Here is a 26,814-nt window from a genome sequence, read left to right as displayed (position 1 = left end):
TGTTTGCTTTTGGTACATGCACAATTATCACTTTTGCCTCATGTAACATACCGTTTGGTTTTGTAACATGCTCACTTGTAATTTTCTCCTCATGTAACGTTACTGTTCCTATTGTGAAGCGCTCTGACACCTTCGGGTAAAGTCACTCCCAGCCCACGCCCCAATTTACAAATTATTAAGGGATCCTATCCCATAAACCCCGCCCCCGAACCCAAAGCGACGCCCCTGATGAGTGACACGCAGTCCGGACGAGCAGCTGTAACTCGTTCATGCTCTGAAATGTGTTGCTTCTGCCTTGAAAGGGAGGAGTTACGATGAAGACAGAAAATGAAAAGTGCTTTGGATTGCGGATGTGTTTGTCACGTGACCTACGCTTTCGGTCCTGTCACTGTCCATTGATTGGTGCAGGCAACGGGAGCAGGGCGGTACTTTTGTTTACATCACCACACTTCGAAGTAATCGGCGCCGAACTGTGAAGGTAGCAATTGTCAGACGGTAGGTAAGTGTACTTTATTTATTCCTTTGTAAGGTGAACGCAAATGCCAGGTTTCTGATAGTGCTACTTACTGTGTAAACGAGCGTGAACTATTTCGTTCAAGTGATCCTTATAATATTAGCTATAGAGGGAAAACCGGGCATTTTTTTGCAGTGTTCATATAGCGCGACTTCGACCCGAAAGTATCGGAGCACTTTACACGAGCACCAGTTATATTTTAACAGGACACATGCATGTTTGTTTTTGAAGTCACGGGGACTTTAAGTGATTTTTCCCAGAATTATAGGATGTTGAGCCAATGCCGCTACTAGAACCTGGTACCCCGTCCCAAACTGGGCAACTCTGAAAGACATCTAAAAATTCTGGAGAGGGTTCCAGAAACGCTGCCGTGGTAGCCACCAATTGAGTCTGCTTCTGTTCACAAAAACTCGCCATATCACAATTGACTGTTTTTTTGCCGCTCCTCCTAACAGCATTGGTTGCAGTAGACCGATCTCAAAGTGATGGTACGAGCTGTCCATTTGAGATATGGATTATGTGAACACAGCCACGGAAGCCCTAGAATGACTGGATGACTGGGAGGCTTAATCAGAGAAAAACTGATTTGCTCATGATGATTGTAGATCATCATAAGAAGCATTGCTGAACACTCCGAAACAGGACTGGAAACCAAAGGGGTACCATCAATCGTTTGGAGGACTTCTATCCTGTCCTTAGACTGTTTGGGAATTTGACAAGCAGACTCCCATGTACCATCCACAAAATTGCTTTTGGCTCAGCAGTCTTGCAGGGCCTTAGTTGACACCAGTGGTCGAGGTGAGGGGAAAAAAGTAGGGGAACTGTGAGCAGAGAATCAGAGGGCAGGAATAACCCAAGGATTGGATCCGTGGACGTAGTCACAGGTGTGGCTAGAATGCACAAATCATCCCAATTTTTAGTATTTGTTTGACATTTCACCTACCACTTACAGCTTATTATGTTATTTAATTCAACCAATGGATACACATGGTTATTTAAAGTTTGATATGAGTTATTGACATTAAAATACATTCACAAAGTGGGATACATTCCCAATCACAGATTCTCCTAAATATGCTTAAATGTGGAGGCACAAGCCATTTGTCTCTTAGCCAAGGAGTTTCTGTCATCAGCACTTATCTCTTTTTCCACAAGAGCGGCCCAAAAATGAATGAAAAAAATATCCTAGTTTACAAATGTTTTCTATATAATTTTGGCTCTGCCATATTTGCCACATCATACAATATCTGCTGCATAATCTGACAATTTAACTAATAAATGTTTCGTAGCTCAAACGGATCAAAAGTTACTAAAAAAATTGTTTTTTTTGGGTTGCTGCAAAGTGGCCAATCCTTTGCAAGGGTTGACTGATCACCCTTCTCACTGCTGCATTTGTAAGTTACCCAGGCACTAATACGGCAACATCTTTGCAGAGACTGTTCGCATGTGTAAAAATTTCAAAATAATTAAGTATGAGAATATTTCCTGCATTATGCTGCAGCCTTTTTTTGCTGTATAATTTAGTCAACACTGCGGCATCATGTAGTCCTCCTTTGCTGCATAATTCCAGTGGCCCATAGCAGCCAGCACATGTTAAAAGTGCTTGTGCATGAAGCAGAGAGACTGTGAAGTTTGTGAACTTAGTTTAGTGTGTGTGCAAATCCTGCTTTGCCGATCCCTGTGAGAGGCAGCTACTACTGCTGAAACAAGGCCAATGGATATAATAATGGGCGAGGCGGACTGGTCTCAAGGGCAGGGGTGGCTTTAGTGCTGGTGACTCCCTGTGCAACAGTGTTCATTGATACCACCTCCGCTATGGATTCCCTCACTACCACCTTTTAATGGTGCCCCTCAAGTCTCTATAACTACACTCTCTCTCAGATGCTTTTAATTTAATTTACAGCGTCACTCATACCAGTATAGGGTGTCAGAGCACTTTACATCACCCACATTACACAGAGACAATCAATTATACATGTGTCAATCACTGTTTAGGAAATGTTACATGAGACAAAGGACTACAAGGTGTAAGAGTCACATGACAACCATACTAGTAGGCAGTATAGTTTAATAATGAATGATCTGGAGAAACACAAACTCTGAATTTAGAATGTAATACCATGGTTGGGGGTTCTCGTTAATAACCATAATTGATTTCTATCCAAATGAACACTTTTTGCAACATTAGGATAACCAAAGACTGGGGGGAAAAACATAAAGCTCCAAGCTTAGATGATAGTTAATTGCTTGGGGTTCTATGTTAGGATTTTAATTTATAAACTGCAAGCAGCAAAAGGATCTCTCTGAAAAAAAGCAGTAACCCACTGACCTATTTATATTATGTGCACTTTGTGATCTGTATGGTTCGTATTCTTGGCAGTAGGCACATTAACCTGCTGTGCTACCTTTCCATGAATAAAAACTTCCACTAGACAAAACTCTGATCTCTCTATAGGAAGACCGGAGTTATCATGACATTTTTATTGTTGCTGAAAATTGCTAAAGGCCAGGAAGGAGGGAGCAAGCTGCAAACACGACACCCCCACCCAAAGTCAGCGCCCGGTGCGATCACACCGGTTGGTTGCACCACCCTAGAGCTGGCCCTTCTCCAGGTTCCTGTGACATCCGTGACAGAGTCACTGTCCCTCTAGAGTTTTCTGCTTCATAGGCCTGGCCACAAGACTGGAGGTGAACCTCAGCCTGGATTGTAGTGGACAAGCTTTCAAGGTTAACCCACACTTGACACAGCTAATGTCCACCTGATGGTGCTAAGAAACCTGGACTTCTAAGGTCTTGTGGGCCTTCTAAGCTCTAACATGGGAATATGCTCCGCCAGGAGAGTGGTCTGGTGGGCTGGTCATGAAGGCAGAACCTTGTTCCCTATTTCCAAATTTGACAGCTCTGACCATAGTGCCACATCCTCTACCCCACTGAACACCACACTGCCCCACTGAGAGAAAATCGCACTGTCTTCAACTTTTACAACTCAATTATGCTGCTCTATAAACACCTGGATGTGACTCAATTCAAATTACGTACTAGACAAGAGCAATATGATGCCTAAAAAAAAGTCGATTATGAGACAGTGGTCCCTTTCAAGAAGAATCACTATAGATAACCTCAGTACTACAATCAGGATCAGGTCTGTTCTTGTCCAATTGGACGGTATTTAGATTTTATTAACACATATTTAAAGCAAAACAATACATAAGCATTTACGGGAGCAGGACGTGATGGGGTCTTGGGAAATCAGCAGATTTCCTTACCACAGGCAATTGACTTAAACGTGACTCTTGGTGAAAATACAAAATAACAGTAGTCACAACAAGCAAGAAATCTTAAACTTCACAAAATTCTCAATATGAACTTTAGAGTTAAAGACTCGATTGTCGATGACGTTTCGATCCCCAACAGCGGTTATGGGATCATCATCAGGACTAAGCAATCAAGCAAATGCCTGGGAAGTTGCTGTATGGCACGTGGTGAGGCTATGGGATCTGGGGAGGGAACAATGTCCCAAACAAGGCTGGTGGCACAAGGGATGCAGCCTGATGAGCACCACGAGGAGGGCTAGAAGCATGAACGTGATGAGTTTCCAGTCTGCTCAGTGGGGATGTTGCGTCCGAGGCCTTAAAGAGCACGGGATCCGTGATCCGTGTATACGGGATGGCTGCAAGACCTAACAAAGTTCCTTGTGTCCCGGGTAGTTTGGAGCAAGGCGCAATGTCGACGAGAACCTCACCAATGTGAGGTCAATTTGCGGCGAGGTCAATAAAAGCTGAGGCAATCCGGAGCCTGAGATCGGGCTGGGATGATCGGCGGGTTAAGGGGTGCAGAATGTCTGCGCTGAGAAAGGCTGCAAGCGCTATGCGGGAATACCACGGAGTCCGGCTGTGCTGGAACACCTGGTGTTCTCAGGCTCTGGATTGCCTCGGCTTCTATTGACCTCACTGCAAATTGACCTATCGGAGTAAGAACAGTGTGCTCCACCCACGTGGTTTCAGTAGCCAATTATCTGAAGCGTGTTTCATATCCCCTGACTTCTTGAGTTGAGATCCTTGTTGAATTTCACATAAAGCATCTTCTGCAGAATATTATAGAATATTCCAAATTCGGGTGAAAACACATCTCTCGGAATTTCTCTAGGAACAAAACATAATCATTCAGACAAGGATCTGACGACACCAATGGCGTAGTCCAGGCTAGTGCATCTCATATCAAACAATTGATGATATAGCCCACTTTATTGCTATCCCTGTCAAACTGGGTTGGACCTAAGGCAAAATGAACAGTCACAGAATTCAGAAACTCATGCATCTTCTCTGCATTGCCAGCAAATGGCAGGGTTCCTGCCGGTACAGTAGGTAAATCAGAGGTATAGCGAGCTCTTAGAGCTTGTCGCTGTGCAGCATTTTTGTGACGGATGGATTACAACTGCAAGATTTGTTGCTGAATTGTCTCCTGTAAACCCGTACTCGATCCATAACCACAGACCGGACAAAAATGCGTTGGCTTCGCAAACTGATAAATGTCTGGAAGCAGTGGTATACTTCAGTTCCTGGATACCTTGATGTTGAAGAAATGGCGATCCCTTCCTGAAACCACTGTGTCCACAGGGAATAATCCATGCTAATAGATGACCAAGAAGAAGGACCACTTCTGAAGGAGGAAAAGCCAGGGGCACAAAAACCTCCAGACTATCAGAAGGGCAGGAAGCTCTGAGAAGACTAACCTAGAAGAGCATAAGGAAAAACTAGCCAGAAAAACAGTAACCAACTAGGAGCGTGGACACAAGCAGAAACATTAGCGACTCTAACCTAGTTCTCTCTGCCTTGTATATCAAATAGTGACCTGAAACAGGAAACCTGCATCTTAGATTGGGAAACCCCATGGACTGCAATGACAAGTCACCATATTGGATAGGGCACATATAAATACACTAGAGGCCCATGAGCATATCAAACATCGCTACCATACCACAGTGGTGTCTGCCTCTGATATTCAGAGCCCCACATGCTGCCTGCAGCAGTCCAACCCCACTAAAGCCACTGGTGAATGCTAATGGTGGAAACCGCGCATCACACGCCGCAGCACAACTACTAAGGAGTGGCACGTTTGGCCCCAGCCCCGAAACGTGGTGTGCCTGACAGTACAGGTGTGTGAGTGATTGTGTGAGTAGCTGTTTAAATGGGTGGTTGAGTGTGTTGGTGTTAGTGGCAATATTGATGAGTGAGTATGTGTGAGTGGTTGTGTCGGTGAGTTGTGTTGATAGGCTGTGTGAGTGACTGTGCGAGTAGCTATATGAGTAAGCGTGTGGCTGTTTGAATGGCTGTATGGAGAGTGCTTGTGTGAGTAGTTGTATAGGTCTGTGAATGAGTATGTGTGGGTGTGTGAGTGGGTGTTCGAGGCTGGATGGGTGTGTGATATGTGAGGTGATGAGCAGTGCATTGTGGGTGTGTAAGTTATAGCTGGCTCAGGTAACTATAACCGCATAATTTCTATGGTTTTGTATGAGTGAAATCTGAGCCTAACAATAACGTCCTTTTAACCTTTGGTCTTTACAGTTAATTTCTAAGGTTTTTACAAATCTATTTCCTAATTATAACATCTCTGTAACCTTTAGCTTTTTAAATGAATTTCAAAGGTTTTTAAAATTGTATTTTTTTAGCTGTAAACTGTAACCTTTGTGAGTGGATGTGTGATTGACTGAATGGGTCAGTGAGTGAGTGTGTTAGTGGCAGTAGGGTTCTGTGAGTGAGTGCGTGAGTGGCTGATGGGTCTGTGTGTGGGTGTGTGAGTGGCTGTATGGGTCTGTGAGTGGATGCGTGAGTCGCTGAATGGGTCTGTGAGTGGGTGTGTGAGTGGCTGCATGAACCTGTGAGTGGGTGTGTGAGTGGCTGTACGGGTCTGTGAGTGTATGTAAGAGGGGCTGAATGGGTGTGTGACAGTCGATGTGGGTATGTCAGTAGCTCTATGAGTGACTGGTCCAGAACAGAACCTCACCTGCCTCTTTATTGAACAAAATTCCACAGTTTTACAGAAGAAGTCTACCCATCAGGAGTACTTTCCTCTGGTTAATTAGTAGGTGCTACCTCATTGGGTAATAACTATTCTACGCTACAGCTGCGTAATGGACCAGGAGGAAATGTCTCCATCCAGCAGCCTTGTGTGTGTTTCGGCAATGTGATTGTTCCTCCTGTGTCTTCATCCAGAAATCTTTGATAACATGAATACTCCTATAGAGAAGACAACAAGACTACAAAGAGGTGAATCTCCAACAAACAAGGGTACTTCCTCTTGACTATATGAATCAAATGCTTCTTTGTCTGGTGGAAATGTGATCATATTACTCAGCATCAAGAACGCATCACCAAAATCGTTGGGAAACACAATAAGGTTCCTTTTATTAAGCTGTCCATCATCCTGGCAAAAGGCGGGAAGACCATTGCATGCTACTAAGTTGAACGGGTCAGGGCCAAACGGGCGTAGCTTTCAGGTGACTTTGCACATTTGTATACTCGTAATGATTTAAAAGGAGAACCATGGACTCTGCTCGGAACAGGTACGGACAAGAAAGATTGCGTTCCAATAGCTCAACGATGCATTTGCCTCCACGTAGCCTTCCAGATAGTCTTTCAATGTGTAATTGCTGAGAAAAAATACTTGCTTTGCCTTCGTCAAGCCCAGGAGGTCATTTACAGAAGTGGGGCACCTGCTATGTTTATATTTGTAAGTGCTTCCTGTTGAAGTTTAATTTCTGTAAAATGAACATCAGGGCAAAAGGGGCCTCGCCAAAATTTAATGGGGGTGGAAGCCACGCGACATCCACCCCGGGCGGGGATCCCATCCCTGGGGTCCGGCCTCTTGCTCCTGGGTGCTCTGCAGCCTTCCCAGGGGATTCAATGTACTATGTTGGGGACCATGGGGAAGCCTCAATGCCCCTGCGGTACCTGCTGGCTACCTTCCTCCAGCGCGAGCTAGCATTGCTTCCACACGCAGGGAGCAGTAAAAAATGCTACTCCCTGCGGCGTGTTGGAGCAATTCTGTCATATGTTTTCCTGCCGGCTGTCACAACCGATGAAAACTCCGCTTCTAGTAAGCGGTAGAAGTTGTCCGGCTCCCTCAAGCTTGGAGTGAAGTTAGTGTTTGCTCTCTTATGGGCAGTTAAAGCTCCCGTCATGCAAAAGCAAGCTGCTATCTCCTGAGGGTAGGCACCTCTGGTAATAGCCGGCCCCCCTTCTTTACTTCTAATGTGACAGCCCGGAGAGGTCGTGGCTGTATATATTCAGGGTGTGGGGCTGCGTGCCCTCCTTTTCACTTCTATTTTGACTTCTGGCCCTGGGGAGCTGATGGGCCCAGGGAGTTCGCATCGCCCCTCTCCTAATTTCATAACCTAAGCCCCAGAGAGGTGCTGGTCCCTTGGGCTCTAAAGAACCACAGAAGGGGGGACTGCACGGCCTCCCTCCATATTTAGATTTCCAGCACCAGGGGGTCGTGGTCCCAGGGGCTCAAATGAGTCCATAGAGGGGGGTCTGCGCAGTATGTATGTGTGTGTGTGTGTATATATATATATATATATATATAAATGCAAAAAATACCTCCTCTCAAAGAAAGAAGCAGCAGCCTCGGAGGGGATGAGAAGCGGCAGCACCTTTATTCAAAAACAATTGGCGTATGCATTTCGGCCGGTATGGCCTCATCAGCGCCTGCGGTAGTCTGTGCGGAAGTCCTGGCGTTCTGCAGCCTAATGAAACACCCTGCCACCTTGTGATAGGTACAATGTCACAGCTCCGCCCCTCAGCAAGCAAATCCTCGATGTGACGGGTCCGAGTGAGTCAGCGGACTCCATGTCCCAAGATGCATTAGTAGCTCCCAGGTGAGTATGGCAGTGGAGCGGTCTTGGTAAATACAAGAAGATAGCAGAGGGCAAGGTGCGCTGCAAAGCGTCCATGAAACCGCAGAATTTGAAACTCGGGGTGCAGCCTCCAGTCCCCAGACCCCATCAACCATAGGTCCAAGCCCCTTGTGTAGCGTGAGCAGGGAGAATTAAGGCCCCGCCCAAGTGGAGAGAAATGTCTCGCAATATCGCTTCAGGTGCGAGGACTGCCGGCGAGCCAGTGAGAGTTACAATAACTTGTAGAAAAGAAGAATGCCGAAGCAGGTTCCAGAGTCTCCTGGCCACTTGCGATGAGGGGGCTACTGAACCGCGCTTCTGGATAGCGCGCAGACAAATGCAAAAAATACCTCCTCTCAAAGAAAGAAGCAGCAGCTGGTTGTCCCCGGTGCTTAAAAGAGCCGTTTTGTTTTGTTTCCTGCATGCACCCGGGTGGACCTCCACCCACCAGAGGGCTGTACTGTAAACAAGTGCCATTTTTGCAGCAAAAATTAAAACATAATTACTTTTTGGCCCTGGGGGACCCCAGCACCAGGCCTACCCTGCCCTTTTCACTTTTATTTTAAATTTCTTTAACGTTTTTCTTTGGGACTCGGCTGAGAGTCCTGAGATGACTGACAACACTTCCTGGATGAAGTGTTGGCAGCCAATCTGATCTATGCACGAGATCGGAAGGATTCATAGAGGGGTCGCGTTCCTATAAAACAAATTTCGTTTCTTTAAATAACTCTAAAAGTACTGAATGAATTTACACTAAATCACAAAAAGGTCGATTTCTGAACCACGATCTAGCTTTCTGCCAAATTTGGTGTAATTCCTTTCAGCGGTTTGGGCTGTAGTTGTGCCTAAAATAAGTATAGGAATTAACATGGGATACACACTTTTTTTGACACCCCTCCTTCCTTTTCTCGAACCCCGCTGACAGATCACCCTGAAACTTTCCATGCACAGCTAGAATGAGGTGGACACTTTTTTGGGGGGAAATTTTGTGAATATTCGTCAAATAGCGCCAAATATATAGGCAAGTAAAAAAGTGTTTTTTTCTGTGGAAACTTGGTCCTAACTATAACTACCTACTGGCACGGCACTTAACCGAATTATTATTTATATATACATATATCCACTTTTACAAGGCATCATTTACTAACATTAGCTATGTCAGGACCTCCACTTTAAGGCTCCTGCCCTCCTCCCTTTTCCTTCGCCCCTCTGTTTAGAGCATGTAGCAGACCTCCTGCTGCGCTGCACGAAATAAATATATAAGATTATTTAAATTATGTAAGATTTAGAAGTGCCAGTGAAAAGGAAAGCATCACTTTTTAAATATGCTTTGCAGGATGACTTTACTTTTGTCCCAAAGACAGTGACATGTATTTAAAGTTAAGAAAAGCGTTGTGATGCCAGGACACTCCTCTGAAAACCTGGGACTGTCCGAAGAAATACGAGACATCTGGTCACCCTAGGTAAAGTTTGTGGTGGTTTTAAAATAGCAGGTATCGTAACTGGAGAAATGTTGTTTGATTGTATCTTTATCACTCATTTTGTCGAGGTGGATCCCATGATACACAGCGTAATTTTCTTTATTGCTCTGTGGGGCAGTATTGTATTGCAACATTTAAAGCGCCTACTATCTCAGTGTGGGGCGCTGAAGCATGTGCCTACATGGGTAGTATGCTACAGTGTGTAGATTGGCTGATAATAAATGTGCTGTCTTTGTTTTGATTCAATCTAGAAAGTCTAACTCAGGCGTGATGGCCACCGAAATGGGGATATTGTGTTATGGAATGCAGAACATACCAGTGTGAGAGACATGTGCCTGCATTGTGTTTTTTAGTAAACTGGCTGTTTTGTGCAAGTCTGCATGTCTCTTTATTGTATTTCCATTTCTTTTTATAATTTTTTTTGTAGGATTTTGACAAATATTGTGCTATGTAGCACAAGCATATAATAGTGCATCAAAATAAAAAACAGATAATTATTAAAGGTAGCAAAATAGATTGGGTGAAATTAATTTCCATGGCAAAATTCATGTTTCAACAATAGCAACGTATAATTAAGCCCAGAAACTATTAGTCCCCAATACAAAAGAGCCCCACTGTACCTGTCCTTGACTGTGCCAGCACAGTGACGGTGTCACATCTGCCACTGTGTTGCCACAATCGAGGATAGGTACCCACATTCTTGTCCCAAACAGGATATCATAGGGGGTACGTCCACCCAAGGATTTTCTTGGCATGTTGTTAGAAGAAGGTAAGTAGTTTAAGAGTTAGGGTTTAGCACTTTGGGGAATTTATAATCCTTACAAGCTTGTTTAAACCTTCAGCCAATACACAGGGTATATCTGCTTAGCTGAAGCTGATCTCCCTTCCCACTTCAGACGTCTCTGAAAAGTGTGACGAGGGCTTTCTGAAAAAGCACGACTGAAAAACTCAAAGATTTTATCTGTTAATCTTAGAACCAAACCAACGTTGGCGGCGCTGCCGTGTAATTCCTAGGAATCCCCAGGACCTACGTGTTTTGGATGACCTAAACTGAGGACTTGGTGTCCAAACCCCTTCTGGATACCCCCAGAGGAAATGTCAGCCGTTAGACCAGCTAGCTCTACCGTGCCACTACCGCCCCCATGTATCTTACAGTTGTGTAGGTAGTTTCTGCCAACCACTGAACATGACAAACCAGATTCTTCAGGGGTTGTGGAAAACAGTACAGTACTTTTCGCTCAGTCACTTGTGCTTACTTATTCTTAGGAAATACACCGGATGGCGGTAAGGACTTTTCAATAAGTATTTATTGGTCCAGCGTCAGTCTTGTGTAAAACATATTTCCTGCAACAATCAGGAAACCGAAGCATACGAAATAAATCACAAGTACTAATATAGTAAACAGTAGATGCATTTCTAGCATAGTGCTAAGAAGATGTACATATACAGTTCTGAGAAGACAGTAGCATTTGCATACTCCTATAATGCGCTCCCTAGGCAATTTCTCAATGTACCTAGCCTAGATATGTTGGTGTAGCATGTAAGGGTGTGTGTGTGTGTATGTATATATGTATGTGTGTGTGTATATATAATTTTTTTTTTCAGCAGGGTCCAATATCACAATTGGTAATGTAAAGACAGACTCGTGCATGCTGGTCTTTGTAGTATAGTGACTTTATATGAAAATTAACAATAACTGGATTTCAGCAAGGTGTCAGTGGCAAAAGACTTTGTCATTTTCTATCTCGGCGTGGATAGCACTGTGCTAATCCTAAAAACTTTGATAGAAAAACACGCTGGTGTGGAGAGTGCTCTAACAGGAGCTGCTTTCCACCTAAACTGAGAACTACCCAGAGTTCTCTCCTTCTTTTTTGCATAATTTATGCGTCACTCTATGCCTGAAAGGGTTTTGTTTTGATTTAATACTGGGTGCTCCCTTGTGTCTGGACAAAGCTATACCTCTCTGAAGAGCTCTAATTAGAGCGAAACACTGTGTCAGGGGTTGCTTTTACTCATTTCAGGTTGGCTTGAGTTGGTATTTTACCAATTCAAAGCTGTAATATTGTGCCTGGAGTGATAAATGGCTTTTGTTATTTTACAGCTCGGCAAGGACAGCACTGTACTAGTCCTATGCTTAAAGACTTTGCTGTTTAAATGGCAAAAGACTTTGTCAATTTCTATCTCGGCGTGGATAGCACTGTGCTAATCCTATGCTTAAAAACTTTGATAGAAAAACAGACATTTGAGGTGAGCAGATCTAGAGTGTCGCTGGTGTTGAGAGTGCTCTAACAGGAGCTGCTTTCCACCTAAACTGAGAACTACCCAGAGTTCTCTCCTTCTTTTTTGCATAATTTAGGCGTCACTCTATGCCTGAAAGGGTTTTGTTTTGATATATATATATATATATATATATATATATATATATATATATATATATATATATATATACATTTATATAATTTGTTTTTCAGCAGGGTCCAATATCACAATTGGTAATGTAAAGACAGACTCGTGCATGCTGGTCTTTGTAGTATAGTGACTTTATATGAAAATTAACAATAACTGGATTTCAGCAAGGTGTCAGTGCTCAGTGTTAGTGCAAAATTGAGAGTGCAGTGCTACGGTAGCTTGTGAAGCAGAACAGTGTGTGTCCCAATCAAGTCTCTCTAGCAAGCAGTTTGTATTCCAGTAAAGTCTCTCTGGTGAGCATTATATTCATACTGGCCTCATTTTTGTCACTTCTCTTAGTGTCAAATATATTTTTGTAACTTCTCATGGTATCAAACACATGTTGAATGGTAGCGTCCTGCTAATAATAGTGATTACTTTCTTAGCTCTCTAGTGAGCTTGTATTCTTTTCTTACTCTTTGGTGAGAGAGTTTTCCTTATTGCAGATTGTTACTAATCACAAATGGACATATAATTCTTCATTCTGATTCTTTACTCTGGGATCCAGAGTCCTGAAGGTTATAATGTGTTTTGATTCCTTTTGTCTGAGAGTCTTCATTAGATTTCCTCCTCTCTCAGACACTGGTACTTGTTCAATGGCACAATATCTCAGGGTCTCCCAATTGCTGACATGGTATTCCTCCATATGTTTCGCGATGGCGTTTGTCCTATCTTTGTGGGTCGTGGCACGTGCAAGAATTCTTTTTTTCACCTCAAAGATAGTGCTGCCAATGTATCTTTAATGACATGGGCATTCTACCATGTAGATTACATATGTGCTCTTACATGTTATATGTTGGCGTATCTTCCTTTTTGTACCCTTTTTGATTTCAATTTCTTTAATTGGGGAGGCAATTTTGCAGACTTTGCAATGCTTGCACGGCCAAAAGCCTTCCCTCTGCAGCCAAGTTGTATTTGGTGACTCTTTGAAGTGACTATGGACAATCCGATCACCTATGATTCTTGCTCTTCAGTACTTTATGTTGGGATGGTCACCAATTATTTTCGCCATTGTTTGATCCGATTTTAGGATTCCCCAATGTTTGCGGATGATCTTTGTCAGTTGTTTATTTTCAGCACTATGTGTAGTGATCAGTCTAATTGTGTTGTTGTCCATTTTGTCCTCTCTTTTCCTGTGTAGCATTTCTTTTCGATCTTGACTCATTACTTTATTGAGACATTTATCAACCACTTTATTAGGATTTTTTTTTTTGTGAGGAATCTGGTTGCGGCCTTCTTGCTATGTTTTTGGAATTCTTTTTCATTTGAACAGTTCCTTTTTAGTCTCTCAAACTCCCCATATGGGATGCTCCACTTGAGATTTTCATTATGAAAACTTTCTCCATGCAGAGTTGCATTCGTAGCTGTACTCTTTCTATGCAATGTTGTCTATAAGGAGTTGTTTTTTATGTAGATTTCAGAGTCCAGGAACACTACTCTTTCAGAGCTAATTTCAAATGTGAACTTTAATTTAGTTGGACTGTTGTTCAATTTATCGAAATATTGTTAGAATTCTTCTGTGGTGCCATTCCAGATGATTAACAAATCATCTATGAACATGAGCCATAGTATGATTTTTTTTTTTCTCTCCATGCGTAGTTTTCTGTATTCCATGCCAGATTTTGTTCGAACCAACCCATTGTAAGGTTCGCGTAATTTGGGAAGAAAGAAAATCCCATTGGGCATCCTCTTATTTGTTTATAGATCTGTTTATTAAACAGGAAGACATTGTTGTTTAAGCACAATGAGATCATTTCATTCAGCATTTTATTGTGTTCCCAATATTTGATATTCCGTTTCCCCAAGCAGTATTTGCAAGCATTGATGCCTATGTGGTGTTCAATGTTGGTATATAATGATACCACGTCCATGGTTATTAGTTTGTAAGTCAGTGACCAAACAACATCCTCAAGTGATGTCATTTGAGATGTCATCAGTGATGTCACTGGCCATGTCATGAGTGATGTAATATGTGACGTCATCAGCAGTGGATTGCGGGCGCGCGAGTTATAGTTAGCTGAACTAACTAGAACGGGGGAATTTCAATGGTTTTGTATGAGTGAAATGTCCAGCTAACTATAAAATGTGTGAAACCTATGGTTTTTTCAGTGAATTTCTAAGGTTTTTTTAAATGCTAATTCCTAACTATAACGTGGCTGAAACCTATGGTTTTTAAGTGAATTTCAAAGGTTTTGTAAATGATAATTTTTAAATGTATTAATTGTTATATTATTTTATACTGATTTACTCCATTGTTTTAAACTATTTATTTTTAGGTATTTTTATTTTTTAAAGGACATTACGTATTTTAATATAAATTGAAAAAAAAATGTTTTTAAAAATATTGAATTGTAATATTTTTTAATTTATATATTTTTTAATTTATATATATATATATATGTTACTAGCTTACCCGTCGCGCGTTGCTGCGATCTCCGAAGAAAGGAAATTCAAGGAAACTCGTTATGATAACATTCAATTTACATTGTGTCATTTTTATTGAAACTTATTCATTTTAATGTGGAAAACATTTCAAAGTGTTGTTTTATTTATTTATTAGAGTGCTTGTGGATACACAATTTTTTGTTTTTCCGTCTGGTGCGTACATCAGTATTCGAAAGATTATGAGGGCCCTGGGGGGCCAATATTTAAAATAATTTTATGCCAGAAACCTTCGCGGGAGTGTACTCAACAACTTCCCGAAGTTTCATGGCGATCGGATGAATGGTGTAGTAATGCATAAAGGACAAACAGACAGACATACATTAGTTTTTATATATATATAGATATAGCAGGCAATGATATCCTATGGAAGGAAATTCAAGTTACTGTAAGTACGGTTAGAATTACTTTTCAGGATCAGTAGTGGGCTGAAAGATGCGGCACTGAGGTCTCTCCTGATGAGTAAATCGGAATTCGTAGTTCGGCTTATTTTAGATTATTTAGAGGAATTATTTAAAGTTCCAAAACTCCACACTTTGAAGAATTTCCAAGTGAAACCAGTCAATGTTAGCCTATGGAAGGAAATTCAAGTTACTGTAAGTATGGTTAGAATTACTTTTCAGGATCAGTAGTGGGCTGAAAGATGCAGCACTGAGGTCTCTTCTGATTTTAGAGGACTTTTTTAAAGTTCCAAAACTCCAAGTAAAGCAGCTCAATGTTACCCTATGGAAGGAAATTCACTTAGCAGGTAAGTAGTGTTATCATTACTTTTTCTTACTCAGTGGTGGATCCTGGATCCAGCACTGGTGCATCTCCTGTAAACAGTTGAAAGAATGTGTTCAAGTCATACAGGCGATTTTTAATGAATATTTTTAGTGTGTAAAAATAGACACTTAGAAAGTTTTCTGGTGAAAACCAGACAATGGATTCCTATGGAAGGAAATACAAATTACTGGTAAGTATGGTTAGAATTACTTTTCAGGGTCAGTGCTGGGCCAAAAGATGTGGTACAAAAGGGGGTGGTGATGGAAGGAGCATCTGAACCAATCAAACACTCACACCCAGTCAAAAGATCTGGGTTTAATCCATCACCGTTCTTTAGCCCACTCTGCCACCCCAGTTCAGACATGGCCATATGCAAATCAGTCTGACCCTGTGCCTCATGCGAACAGTCCAGCCCGAACTGTCAAGCCATGCCTTCCCTGGACCGGACACAAGCTTCCTAGGACCGGTTTCTGGCATTTCAGCCGTCTTCAGCCAGGCTTGCTTGAATCCAGTGGCAAAGTGAGCAAGGGACTCAAGTCTGAGCATACCCTGCCAACTTGCTCACTTTGCCACTGGATTCAAGCAAGCCTGGCTGAAGACGGCTTGAAAGCGTCATCTGCGAACCAAATTCTACCTTTTTGCCAAATTTGGTGTAATTCCGTTGAGCAGTTCGGGCTGTAGCCTGTCTTAAGGTCCCTATGGAAAATTACATGAGGAAAACACGTTTTGGGACACCCTTTTTTCTCGGTCCCCACTTCCCGAATCACTCTCAAACTTTCAGGGAAGGAGCGGAGCGGAGAGGAGCAGGCCATATTCTTGGAGAATTTTGCGAAGATTCATCGACCACCGCCAAAGTTATTCCAAATAGAATGTTGCGGATTTCCTATGGAAACTAGGTCCTAATTATAACTACCTACTGGCAACCGCAAGTAGGTAATATCTCTCTCTCTCTATATATATATATATATATATATATATATATATATATATATATATATATATATTCTCACAAAACTCCTTCTTTTACAAAGGAAAGGCGCACTCCCGTGATAGAAGAACCCTTCTTTTATTAGTTACGGCATTTACGGGCATCACACTTGACGCGTTTCAGTCGTCACCGCAACCTTTATCAACGGTTCCTATTCAGCATTATTGTTGTTGCTTGACCTTTCCATCCCACACAGTTACTGATTTCATGCTGTTGGTCCCCATTGGACCTCCTTGGTGGTCTCTCACTGTATATATATATATATATATATATATATATATATATATATATATATATATATATATCTATATCCTTATCTTGTTAACCGTTTTCCACCAATCGTTGCCACTCTCTTAGCAGCAAGTGCGCAAGGATGGACTCGCAAACACTTTAACTTCTGACAAAAACGCTGGGCACTCCAGGCTTCGTTATTCATTCAATTAATTTATTTAAGAATCTGCATACAACCCTCCAAACTGATAAATGTGTTTTGGCTTCCTGGCCTTCGCCAATGTCAGCTGTCCCCTGCGATTGTGACACATTTAACATCCATCAAATTGATTGGAAGATTACGGAGCCAATTTCATTAAAAAACGGACTACCTTTAAACCAGTTTAACAGAATATCACAAAACCGGTGGCTATTTTGAAGTATCTAGTGTTCACATGCAAATCTCATTATTCCTATTCCTTTTATTATATAATATCCAAGAATACCCTAGGGAAGAACCAACCCCTCACCTGATGGTAGAGAACGATGGACCCTGTGTCTGCCCCGTGGATGATACCCCGCAAGGGATGTTAGAGCACTGCGTGTCGAAGATTCAGCATGCAGGCTCCCGTGTCAGCGTGGAAGACATTCTCCTCTAATTTTCAGGGGTCACTCCAGGGTTTCTTCTCATGAATGTTTTTCCAAACAAATGCGATCATGCACAGCATGTCTGTTGGCCAAGGATGAGAAAATGTGGTGACCTTTATACAGAATAATTATGCAGTTTCTAAGGACATGTTTATGTGCATCCGGTACAGGGATTATGATAAACTACTAAGAGCCTGGTGTTGAAGAGACCGAGGCAAACTACTATGTAAAAGGTTGCCTATTCTGAACCGTCACTTTCGTGTAGATGGGACAATATGTGTAAAAGGGGGCATACATGACATAACTTGCATGACATAACTATCCTGAAGTACATGACCAGGGGGGGGACTAATAAAGAAACAAGAATCTTTTTTTTAAACGTACCTGGATCCTGCCACATCGCTGCTCTTTTGCCTCCACTGCTGCCAATCCTGACGCTGCTCTCACAGCATGAGAGCAGCATGGGGATTGGCCTGAGCGCCCTCCATTTGCGCTCTCAGGGAGACTGGGAGCCTGAGCCTTCTGTCTCCAACCCGGAAATGCATCTTCGGTTGGAGACCGCTTCAGTGCGTATGACGGTTTGACCGTCCTGCGACTACCAGCCAAATCGTCATTCGCACTGAAGGCCGTGCCTACCACTCCCTCTCAGTGCTTTTCATCCTGTGGCACCACCACCCAAGATTACAATGTAGGAGAGGGATAAGACAATAATAAACATGGTTTATTATCTCTTTATTTTCCAAGTTTTGCAGCTGCTGTTGCTGGCGGGGAGTGATGCTCTACTGCCATAGCAGAGGACCGCTGCTTATGCTCTTATTACTCAGTCACCATTGCTCTTATGAGAATGACACAGCTGGCACTAGTGTTTAAATATACTTTATAATTAATTGTTTTTATATATTTTTTTAGGAAATGGACAAGACGCCACAAGATGGAGCAGTCAACTTTCCATTTCCTTATGAACCTTATTCTATTCAAAAGGATTTTATGGCTGCCCTTTATCGTGTTTTAGACACCGGAAAGATTGGCATCTTTGAGAGTCCTACTGGTACTGTAAGTATCCGTTTTCCTCTTCTACTTCCATTTTGTCCTGCTCCTCCGGCTTCCAAACTGTTGATTAAAGTTGCCACTGTACTCTAATGTAACAAAAAGAAAAAAGTAAAGCTGGGGCTGGTCACATGCACTCTCACTTACTACCACTTCAGGTTCAATTTCTTTACACTAAACCTCAAGAACTTGTTCATTTGTTTCTGATGCATGCTTTCCCTGGATTTTTTTCTCCTTGCACACAGTTCAGTTATTCATTTATGTGGGTTGTGTTTTTTCCCAGTTTAGTTCTTCATGATTCATATCTTGTATTGAACTAACTTGAAGTAGTAGATATTTTGAGGATTAATCCTCTCTGCACTTGACGCTGCTTGCCCTTGCCTGTTTTGTGTAGTGACACTACTCCCATATCCATATATTCGAGTCTGACAAAAAGGAGCTGGGCAGTCCTATACGGGGGCACACATCGAGATACTAGCATAGGAACAGTTAATTATAGAGTCTTTGGCAATGATTTGGCAGGTTTCAATGTAATGGAAACCCAAACGTTGGAGATGACAGAGGAGGGGTGTATTCACTTGGAGACTGTGTGGGACTAAGCAGATCCTGTAATTGATATAACACACAATTGCTAAACTAGAAGAGATAAAAATACTGGTTGCACAGTGAGTATTTACAGGATTCTAACCGTGCATAGAAGTAATTGCTTTTAGCTGGTCTTCTGAGAATATTTTGTTTGCTCAAAGAGAGTCTCATGGTGCAGGCCATTTTCCAACCAGAATAACGCTGAGCTTTACTCTCCCCTCTGACATGTCCTGTGTATTTACGTTACTATAGCAAGGCCAAAAAAGTGCAGCGATAATTGAGGTATGATACTGGTTACCCGAAGACTGAGACTAGCTCATTAATGCAGTGACCCGGGAGCTTCTATTAAGGGAACAAACTATTAATGGTTTCCTAAATTGCCAAGTTAAAGAAGTCAAAACATTTTTTGCTTAAAAATATGAGCAAAAAAACCAAACCTCAAGTGCCTCATGATCCCATTACTTGAGATTTATTTCAAACTAACATTGTATAGAGGACTTTGGAGAGAGAAATCATACATAGCTGACTGCAGGTATTAGCAGCTTTGTGCCAAGATGATTATCATTGAACTTATGGGGTAAGGATCTCTTGTGTTTGTTCTGATTGAGAGATAAAAGGAACATTTGTGGGACATATACATGTGGAAAATGGGCAAAATTATTAAGGTCGTCTCGAAGTGTACGTTTATTGTATTTCTGCCTGACATTATTCTCTTAAGTATGCCATCTTTTAAAACTCCTGAAACTAATTGCGCAAATGATGTGGGCTAGACCCCAGTAGAATAACTGAGGCGCATGGTGAACTACTTAGAGCCCTGAAGGTCACTCCAAAAGATAGAGTCAAAATAGCTAGTTCAAGGAAGGCGTATAAAAAAGCCATCCTTGAAAGAAAAAAGGAGCTGAAAGATGATGCCTGGGCCCAATTACTTGACCCAGATACCCTAAAAAATAGTGGATTATTCTGGAAAATTGTAAACCAACCATTATTCTCGGGCGAGGCGAATTCCCCACTCGAGACTAATATTCCAGACGAGGGCTGGATAAAACACTTTGGAAAAATATACTCTGACCCTAGTAATAATTCGCAAATAGGAGTCATCACTTTCACCGTCGAGAGCCCTGCTGTAACCTTTGAGGCTGCAGAAGTGGAAAGGGCGATAGACCTGACCTTGAAAAACAAGGCTCCAGGACCTGATGGGGTCCCTGCAGATGTTTTTAAATGTGCTCCAAAAATCTGGTCAAAGATATTGTGTAATGTTTTTAACGCCTTAACCCATGACAATATACCGGCCTCATTGAAACAATCAATCATTATTCCGGTTTACAAAAAGGGTAATAGGCAGGACCCCTCCTGTTATAGACCCATCTCTCTAATTGACTCTTCTGTAAAAATACTGGGACGGGTCATTCTGTCAAAATTGAATGAATGGGTGAATGAGAGAGGGATCCTATCAAATGTCCAATATGGGTTTAGACCGAAGAGGAGCACATTAGATCAAGGTTCTTAAATTACATCTGCTAGTGGAAAAATATATTAAGGCCAAGGAGGGGTCCATGTACCTGGGGTTCATGGACCTCTCGTCAGCTTTTGACCTTGTAAATCGGTCAAAGTTGTGGCAAATTCTACTAGATATGGGCCTTGACAGGGCCCTAGTTTACCTTCTGGCGGAACTACATTCTGGGCTATTAGCGTCGGTCAGGGTCACTTCGGAGGGCCGCTGTATTAGTTATTTTAACTCCGATATAGGGGTCAGGCAAGGGTGCATCCTGGCCCCCCTTTTATTTACGATTTATATAAATGCCCTGGAACCCGCACTAAAGGAGGCCTCCCTTGACATTCCGCGTGTAGGAGAACTTGGTATTCCAGTCCTCCTATACGCGGATGATGCTGTCCTACTTTCACGGACTGGAGTCGGTCTACAACGACTTCTGGATGTCTTCGAGAACTTTATGGGTTACTTGGACCTCAAGATAAATGCTAAAGAGTCTCAAATTATGATAATGGGTAGGTGTTCTAGGAAGAGGTACTCTAAAACTTTTATCTGTGGAAAAGAAGAACTATGTAGAGTACCTACTTTTCCATATCTGGGGATCACTTTTGATAAGAGAGGAAACTGGGGTCCACAGCTAAAAAACAGAAATATTTCCCTGGCAAGATCCTCTTCAGCGCTACAGGGTTTCTCAAGAAAACTGGGGGCTAGACCAATTGCAACAATATTGAAAATCTATAAAGCAAAGTGTCTTGCAGTGGCTATGTATGGTAGTACAATCTGGGGATATTGTTCCACGGATTGTTTACAGATTACCGAGAACAGATTTTTGAGATCTGTTCTTTCTGTGCCACAGTCTACCCCGTCATATACAACCCACACTGAACTGGGAGTGGGTTTTATATCAGATTTGATAAAAATAGCCCCCTTAGTAGCATGGTTGAAGATATGGTTGAATCAGGAAATTCCCCTAAACCACATCATTTTGAAAGACTGTTTACAGCTCGATAGATGCAATAAAATTCTGTGGTTGGCATATATTAAAAATAGCTTTGCCAAATTAGGGAGACCTGAGCTTTTTTCCTCACCAGAGTTGATAACATTAAAGGACATTGCACTAATTAAGGGCGCAATGGGTGAAATGCTAACTCTGGAGCGAGAACAAATGGAATTAAAAAAAACCACTGTGAGGGCTAATATCATTAAATCTACCCAAGTAGGTCCAGAAATGTATTTAAAAGTTGTAAATCGACCGTATCATAGGTTCCTCCTAACTAGATTCCGATTTTGATTTGATTCATTTTAACCTCGGTTACTTCCCAAACTGGAGTACCCCTGAAAATGCAATGCCGTGTTCTTGGCTAACGGGACGCTCACCGGTACGCGCCCCGGGGCGCGCCGTAACACTGCGCTTACCGGTGAGCGCATCGGTACGCGCCCCGGGAGCGCTCCGGGGCAAAAAAAACAAAAAACAAAAAAAAAAACTATTACATAATTATATAATTCGTTATAAAAAATATTACTTTTCATACCTATAGAGATTTGCTATTAAAAAACCTATGAAATTCACTGAAAAAACCATAGGTTTCACACCAGTTATAGTTAGGAATTAGCATTTAAAAAACCTTTGAAATTCACTGAAAAAATCATAGGTTTGAGGCCCTATATATAGTTAGGAATTAGCATTTAAAAAACCTATTAAATTCACTGAAAAAACCATAGGTTTCACACCTGTTATAGTTAGCTGGAAGTTTTACTCGCATAAAACCATTGTTTTATTTTAAATTTTAGTTTCTATTTTTGAATATGTCTTTCAAGGGTTACATTACAGTGAAAGGAGGTCTGTCACTCTGTCACAAGGTTGGTGTCATCAGTGATGTCATGAGTGATGTCACTGACCATGTCATGAGTGATGTAATATGTGACGTCATCAGCAGTGCATTGCACGCGCAAGTTATAGTGAGTCCAACTAACTAAAACGTGGGAATTTCAATGGTTTTATGCGAGTAAAACTTCCAACTAACTATAACAGGTTTGAAACCTATGGTTTTTTCAGTGAATATATATATATATATATATATATATATATATATATATATATATATATATTACACACACACACAGCTAGGATGTATCATCGCTGGATGGCCCTCAACGAAGCCCAGACAATTTGTCTCACCTCTGTGTAGATTGTACGACCTGGGATAAGGCTTGAAAAATTGATCTAGTGGCTGAATAAAAGGGTGGTACAACTAGGGCAGTTTTTGCCATTAGGTTGGACACGCAACATGAATTTGCTCAAATCTACACGAGGCTGTATACTCTAGGCCCATATCCAAAGGCCAGCCATTTAGACAACGTTGTAACCAAATGTAAAACCAGTTCAATATCAGAAGCTTATATCAAAACTACAAACCAGAGATCACTCTAGATGGAATCACAGAGACAATCTGTCAATTAAAGTCCGAGAATACTCCTGACCCAAATGGCCTCCCTAGAGAATTCTACAAGTCAAACACATCTATATTAGTCCCACATTTCTTGGAAATATTTTTTACATCAAAGATATCATTGAGGTGGTAATTTCATACTTGCGTAAGACTGATCGATCAGCAGATAAATGCAACTCTTTGCAGCTAAACACTTTATTCAATTTAAAAGCAACAATATTTGCTAAGATGCTGACAAATCGGTTAAATTCGAGAAGCTGGTTCTCTGAGACTAAAGTGGTTGAATGCTGCACAGAGCAGTTGGACACACATGCCACTTGACTAATACAATAGCAAAAAGACTAAAAGCCCCACGGGCAATCTAACAAATTAACTCGATCACCTAAAGTTGGGCTGACATTTCTAGCATACATACACTTTCTTTAGACAGGACCTCAGGTGTCCATGCTAATGCATGGTGTTAGACCTGGCACCTTGGGGTGGGTCTCCCTTCCTTTTTTTTGCTGTTGCCTCATGTGTTTTGCTGATTATAGATGCTTTGGGCACTGTGCCACTTCTGTCCAGTGCCACAGTGCAAGTGCTCCCTATGGTACATTGATGTATGGATTAGTGATTCCATGATTGGTTGATTTGGTTTACTTGTCAGGCCCTAGTACAGTGCACTAAGTGTGCCTAGGGCTTGTAAACCAAATACTGCTGGTGGGCTTGCAGCACTGGTTGTGCTACCCACAGAAGCAGCCTGTAAAAGTGTCTCTCAGGTCTGCCATTGCAGAACCTGTATGCAGTCCGGTACTGCCATGCTGACTGGGCAAGTGCACCCACTTGCCAGTTCTTAAACTTTCCCTTTTCTGCATATTAGTCACCCCTATGGTAGGCCCAAGGGCAGGGTGCATTGTAGGTAAAAGGTAGGACAAACGCTGATGTGTGTGGCTTGTCCTAATAGTGAATTACAGCCATTTTCATTTTTCACTATTGCAAGACTACCTGTTCCCCATCTGCCAGAATGGGCAGTTTGATTATTATATCTTATGATCCTAATTGACTTCTGGAACTAGGTAGAAATTCGAGTTTAGAATGCCTAAACTTAGAATGATAAACTGCATCTTTTAGGGAAGTTGGTTTTAACATTCTGTGTTTGAAAATACCCCTTTAAGAAAGTAGGTATTTTCTTGTCTAAGCATCGAAGCCTGCCTCTGCTAGGTTGTGTATTCCTTGTCTGGAGTATGAGTGACAGGGGCTGGGGGATTCCAGGAGACTGGGTGAGTCCGCACAGAGCTGAATAGAGAGATCTGCATGCAGATGGGAGGGAGGAGATGCACCTTGGTACTGAATTGGGCTGTGCCTTCCCTCCACAATGCTGGCTCCACCTCCTGTGGTGCGTCTGATGTCCCTGCCCTGCACTGTGAAAGGAAAGAAGGAGTCCTGTAAACAGAGTGCTCCAGAACTGGTTTGGACAAGGCAAAGGGCTCTCTGCCTTCAGAGAACAAAGAGCAACTGTGTAAAAAGAAGGAGACCCAGACCTCAGAACTTGAGGTCACTTTTGGGAAACAAGAAACAACCTTTGCTGAGGAGTGGAACCAGAGAGACTGAGGAGATACTATCCCTTACCGTGAGGGATTGGCCTGCAGTAGTTGCCTGACTGTCAAAGAGAGGAGCAAGGACTTGGTGCTACTTTTATTCAACTTGTGAAGTATCTCTAAGGGCTTGAGATAGAGCTTGCCTCTTGCTGAAGTCTAAGGGACTTCACCCACCAGCTCCCCAATAGTTCTTTGGAAGTTCCTGCAGTTGTGTTGGGCTTTCTGAGGGACTGTGTGTGGTAAGGGAGCTGGAAGCACGACTCACGAAGAAGTGTGTCGCCGCCGATGTCGCCTCACAACGCGAAAGCGCCTCGCATCGCCGGAGAAGAGGATCGACATCGCACCAGACGCGGCGCATCATTAGAGAAGCGTGTTGCCGCCACAGCCGCCGTCGTTGCATCGCTGGGAAACCGTGTCGCCACTGCAGCTGTCGCATCGTTTCCGAAGTGCCTCGCATCGCCAAAGAAGAGGATGGACATCGCATCAGACGCCGCTGCATCACCGAAGAATCGTTGAGTCGCCGCACAGCCGTCGGGCGTGCACGCATCATGTCGTATCAAGGAGAAGCCGCTTTTTTTGTTCATTGCACCCGATCTTCATCGCATCACGGCGCTGCTGGTCACATCGCTACGGAAGCGCAGTAAGAAACAGACACATGACCTCCCCACGCCGTGAAGAACCAACGCATCCCCTATGCATCAGTAGGGACCCGACGCATCACCGTTCTTGCGTGTAAGGAACTGACGCATCACCTTCCCTGCAACACTTTCGTTCTATAGCGTTACCCATCCAAAGGTACATTGAACTCAAAGTGTCGCATTTTACATCTTAAGAGAACTGAGCTAATTCTACCATTTTTAAGTACAGTATTGTGGATTTTTGTCGTTTGTGGTCTTGTGTTAAGTCTATATAAAAATGCTTATTTTTATACTACAACTTGTGTGGTGTCCATCTGTAGTGTTGTCACTGGGTTACTGTATGTGTTCACAAATGCTTTACACACTAGCAGACAGGCTTATCTCAGCCTGTCTGCTAGTGCCAAGCTACCATGGGGGTGAACAGGGTTTATTTTAGGAGTGCACCCCCTTACCCTGATACCCTGACTAGACGCAAAGGTCCCTATTTGGTTAAAGGTACCTACCTCTGCAAACTACAGACCCCCAAATCTAACAAATGGTATTGTATCTCAGTTGATCTCAATTGCAAATGGGACTTGACAGGGCAGTCTCTTGCCACATTTTTATTTGCTGTCTGTATTGAGTCACTCGACCAGGATAGAGCAGAGCGAGAATTGGGTCTTCCACTCCTCGGTAAGAATTGAAATGTAAGGCATTACATATGTGGAAATCTATATCTCACAAGATCCATCTCCATCTTGGGAAGAGAACATAAACGTTAAATGGAAAAACTGAAACAAGCTGAACCTCATTGGATACTGTTATCTATACCCTTTATTGAAAGAGTCACTCTAATCAAAATGGTCCCCCTCCCAGGGATATGATACTGATTTCATAATATCCCATTCAAAATACCCAAGCAAATCTTCACAATGCCAGTCTCCATGGCCTGGTGCTTTTTATAGAGCAGTAAGACTCTGTGCGTCAACATAATGAAGTCAACACACTGTGCATGGCAGACTTCACGGTCCACTACTGTGCAGCTCTTCTACCAGTAATAAATGATTACTTGTTTGACAGTAGGCTTGACCCAGCATTCATTAGTGAAAAATTATCAATGGGGGTTTAGGAGCCAATACATTTCCTATACGGATGATGCTTGCACCTGTGATTTCCCCAGGCCAGTAAAACAGTCTTTGGAATGTGGAGGGATATTCTTCAAGAAATGGGCTGGCAAAGGAAATACATTCAACAAACCACACTATGGTCTGGCATGCTTTTTCTACATGTCCCAGTGCTTTGGAGAGTTATTTGGGTTGGGGTGCACTTAGAATGTCAACACTGGTGAATATAGGCTGTAGCACAATCATCAAAGCCTACGCTTCTCTTTAGGAGGAATTCTGATTACTTAATCAAATTTTGTCTGCTACTTCAAACTAAGACCTGCACTAATGGCAAATTAACTCTTGTGGTCCCCTAGGGACATTACAGTATCAACACAATGTAAACTCATCCACTGTAAATACCCCTACACAGAATTTGCTACAGAACAGAAAAGTTCTGGGGTATGCAGAGCGAATCCCCACCCACTTGTCTATAATTTAATTAGAACAAGCATTGGCATAGCCAATAGGTCTCTCCTTTGGAACCTTATAAGTG

General features: G+C 42.4%; 1 protein-coding gene across 3 annotated transcripts in view; it reads left to right on the top strand.

Annotated features, from left to right (window-relative positions):
* Positions 1 to 358: 358 nt before the first annotated feature.
* The window catches only part of DDX11 (DEAD/H-box helicase 11), a 471,297-nt gene continuing 444,841 nt past the window's right edge, over positions 359 to 26,814 (top strand). For 2 of the 3 annotated variants that reach the window (XM_078673723.1, XM_078673721.1), the window contains exons 1-2: positions 371 to 499; positions 18,300 to 18,443. In XM_078673723.1, the coding sequence (XP_078529849.1) occupies positions 18,303 to 18,443 (141 nt within the window). In that variant the 5' untranslated portion in view covers positions 371 to 499; positions 18,300 to 18,302. Of the gene's footprint in view, positions 500 to 18,299; positions 18,444 to 26,814 lie in introns of all 3 variants that reach the window. The other variant, XM_078673722.1, reaches the window with a different exon arrangement.

This window comes from Lissotriton helveticus, chromosome 1_1, assembly GCF_964261635.1.
Source record: "Lissotriton helveticus chromosome 1_1, aLisHel1.1, whole genome shotgun sequence".
In the NCBI taxonomy this organism is placed as follows: domain Eukaryota; kingdom Metazoa; phylum Chordata; class Amphibia; order Caudata; family Salamandridae; genus Lissotriton; species Lissotriton helveticus.
Note: the sequence above shows the minus strand (reverse complement) of the source record. Positions and strands in the feature narration are given on the sequence as shown.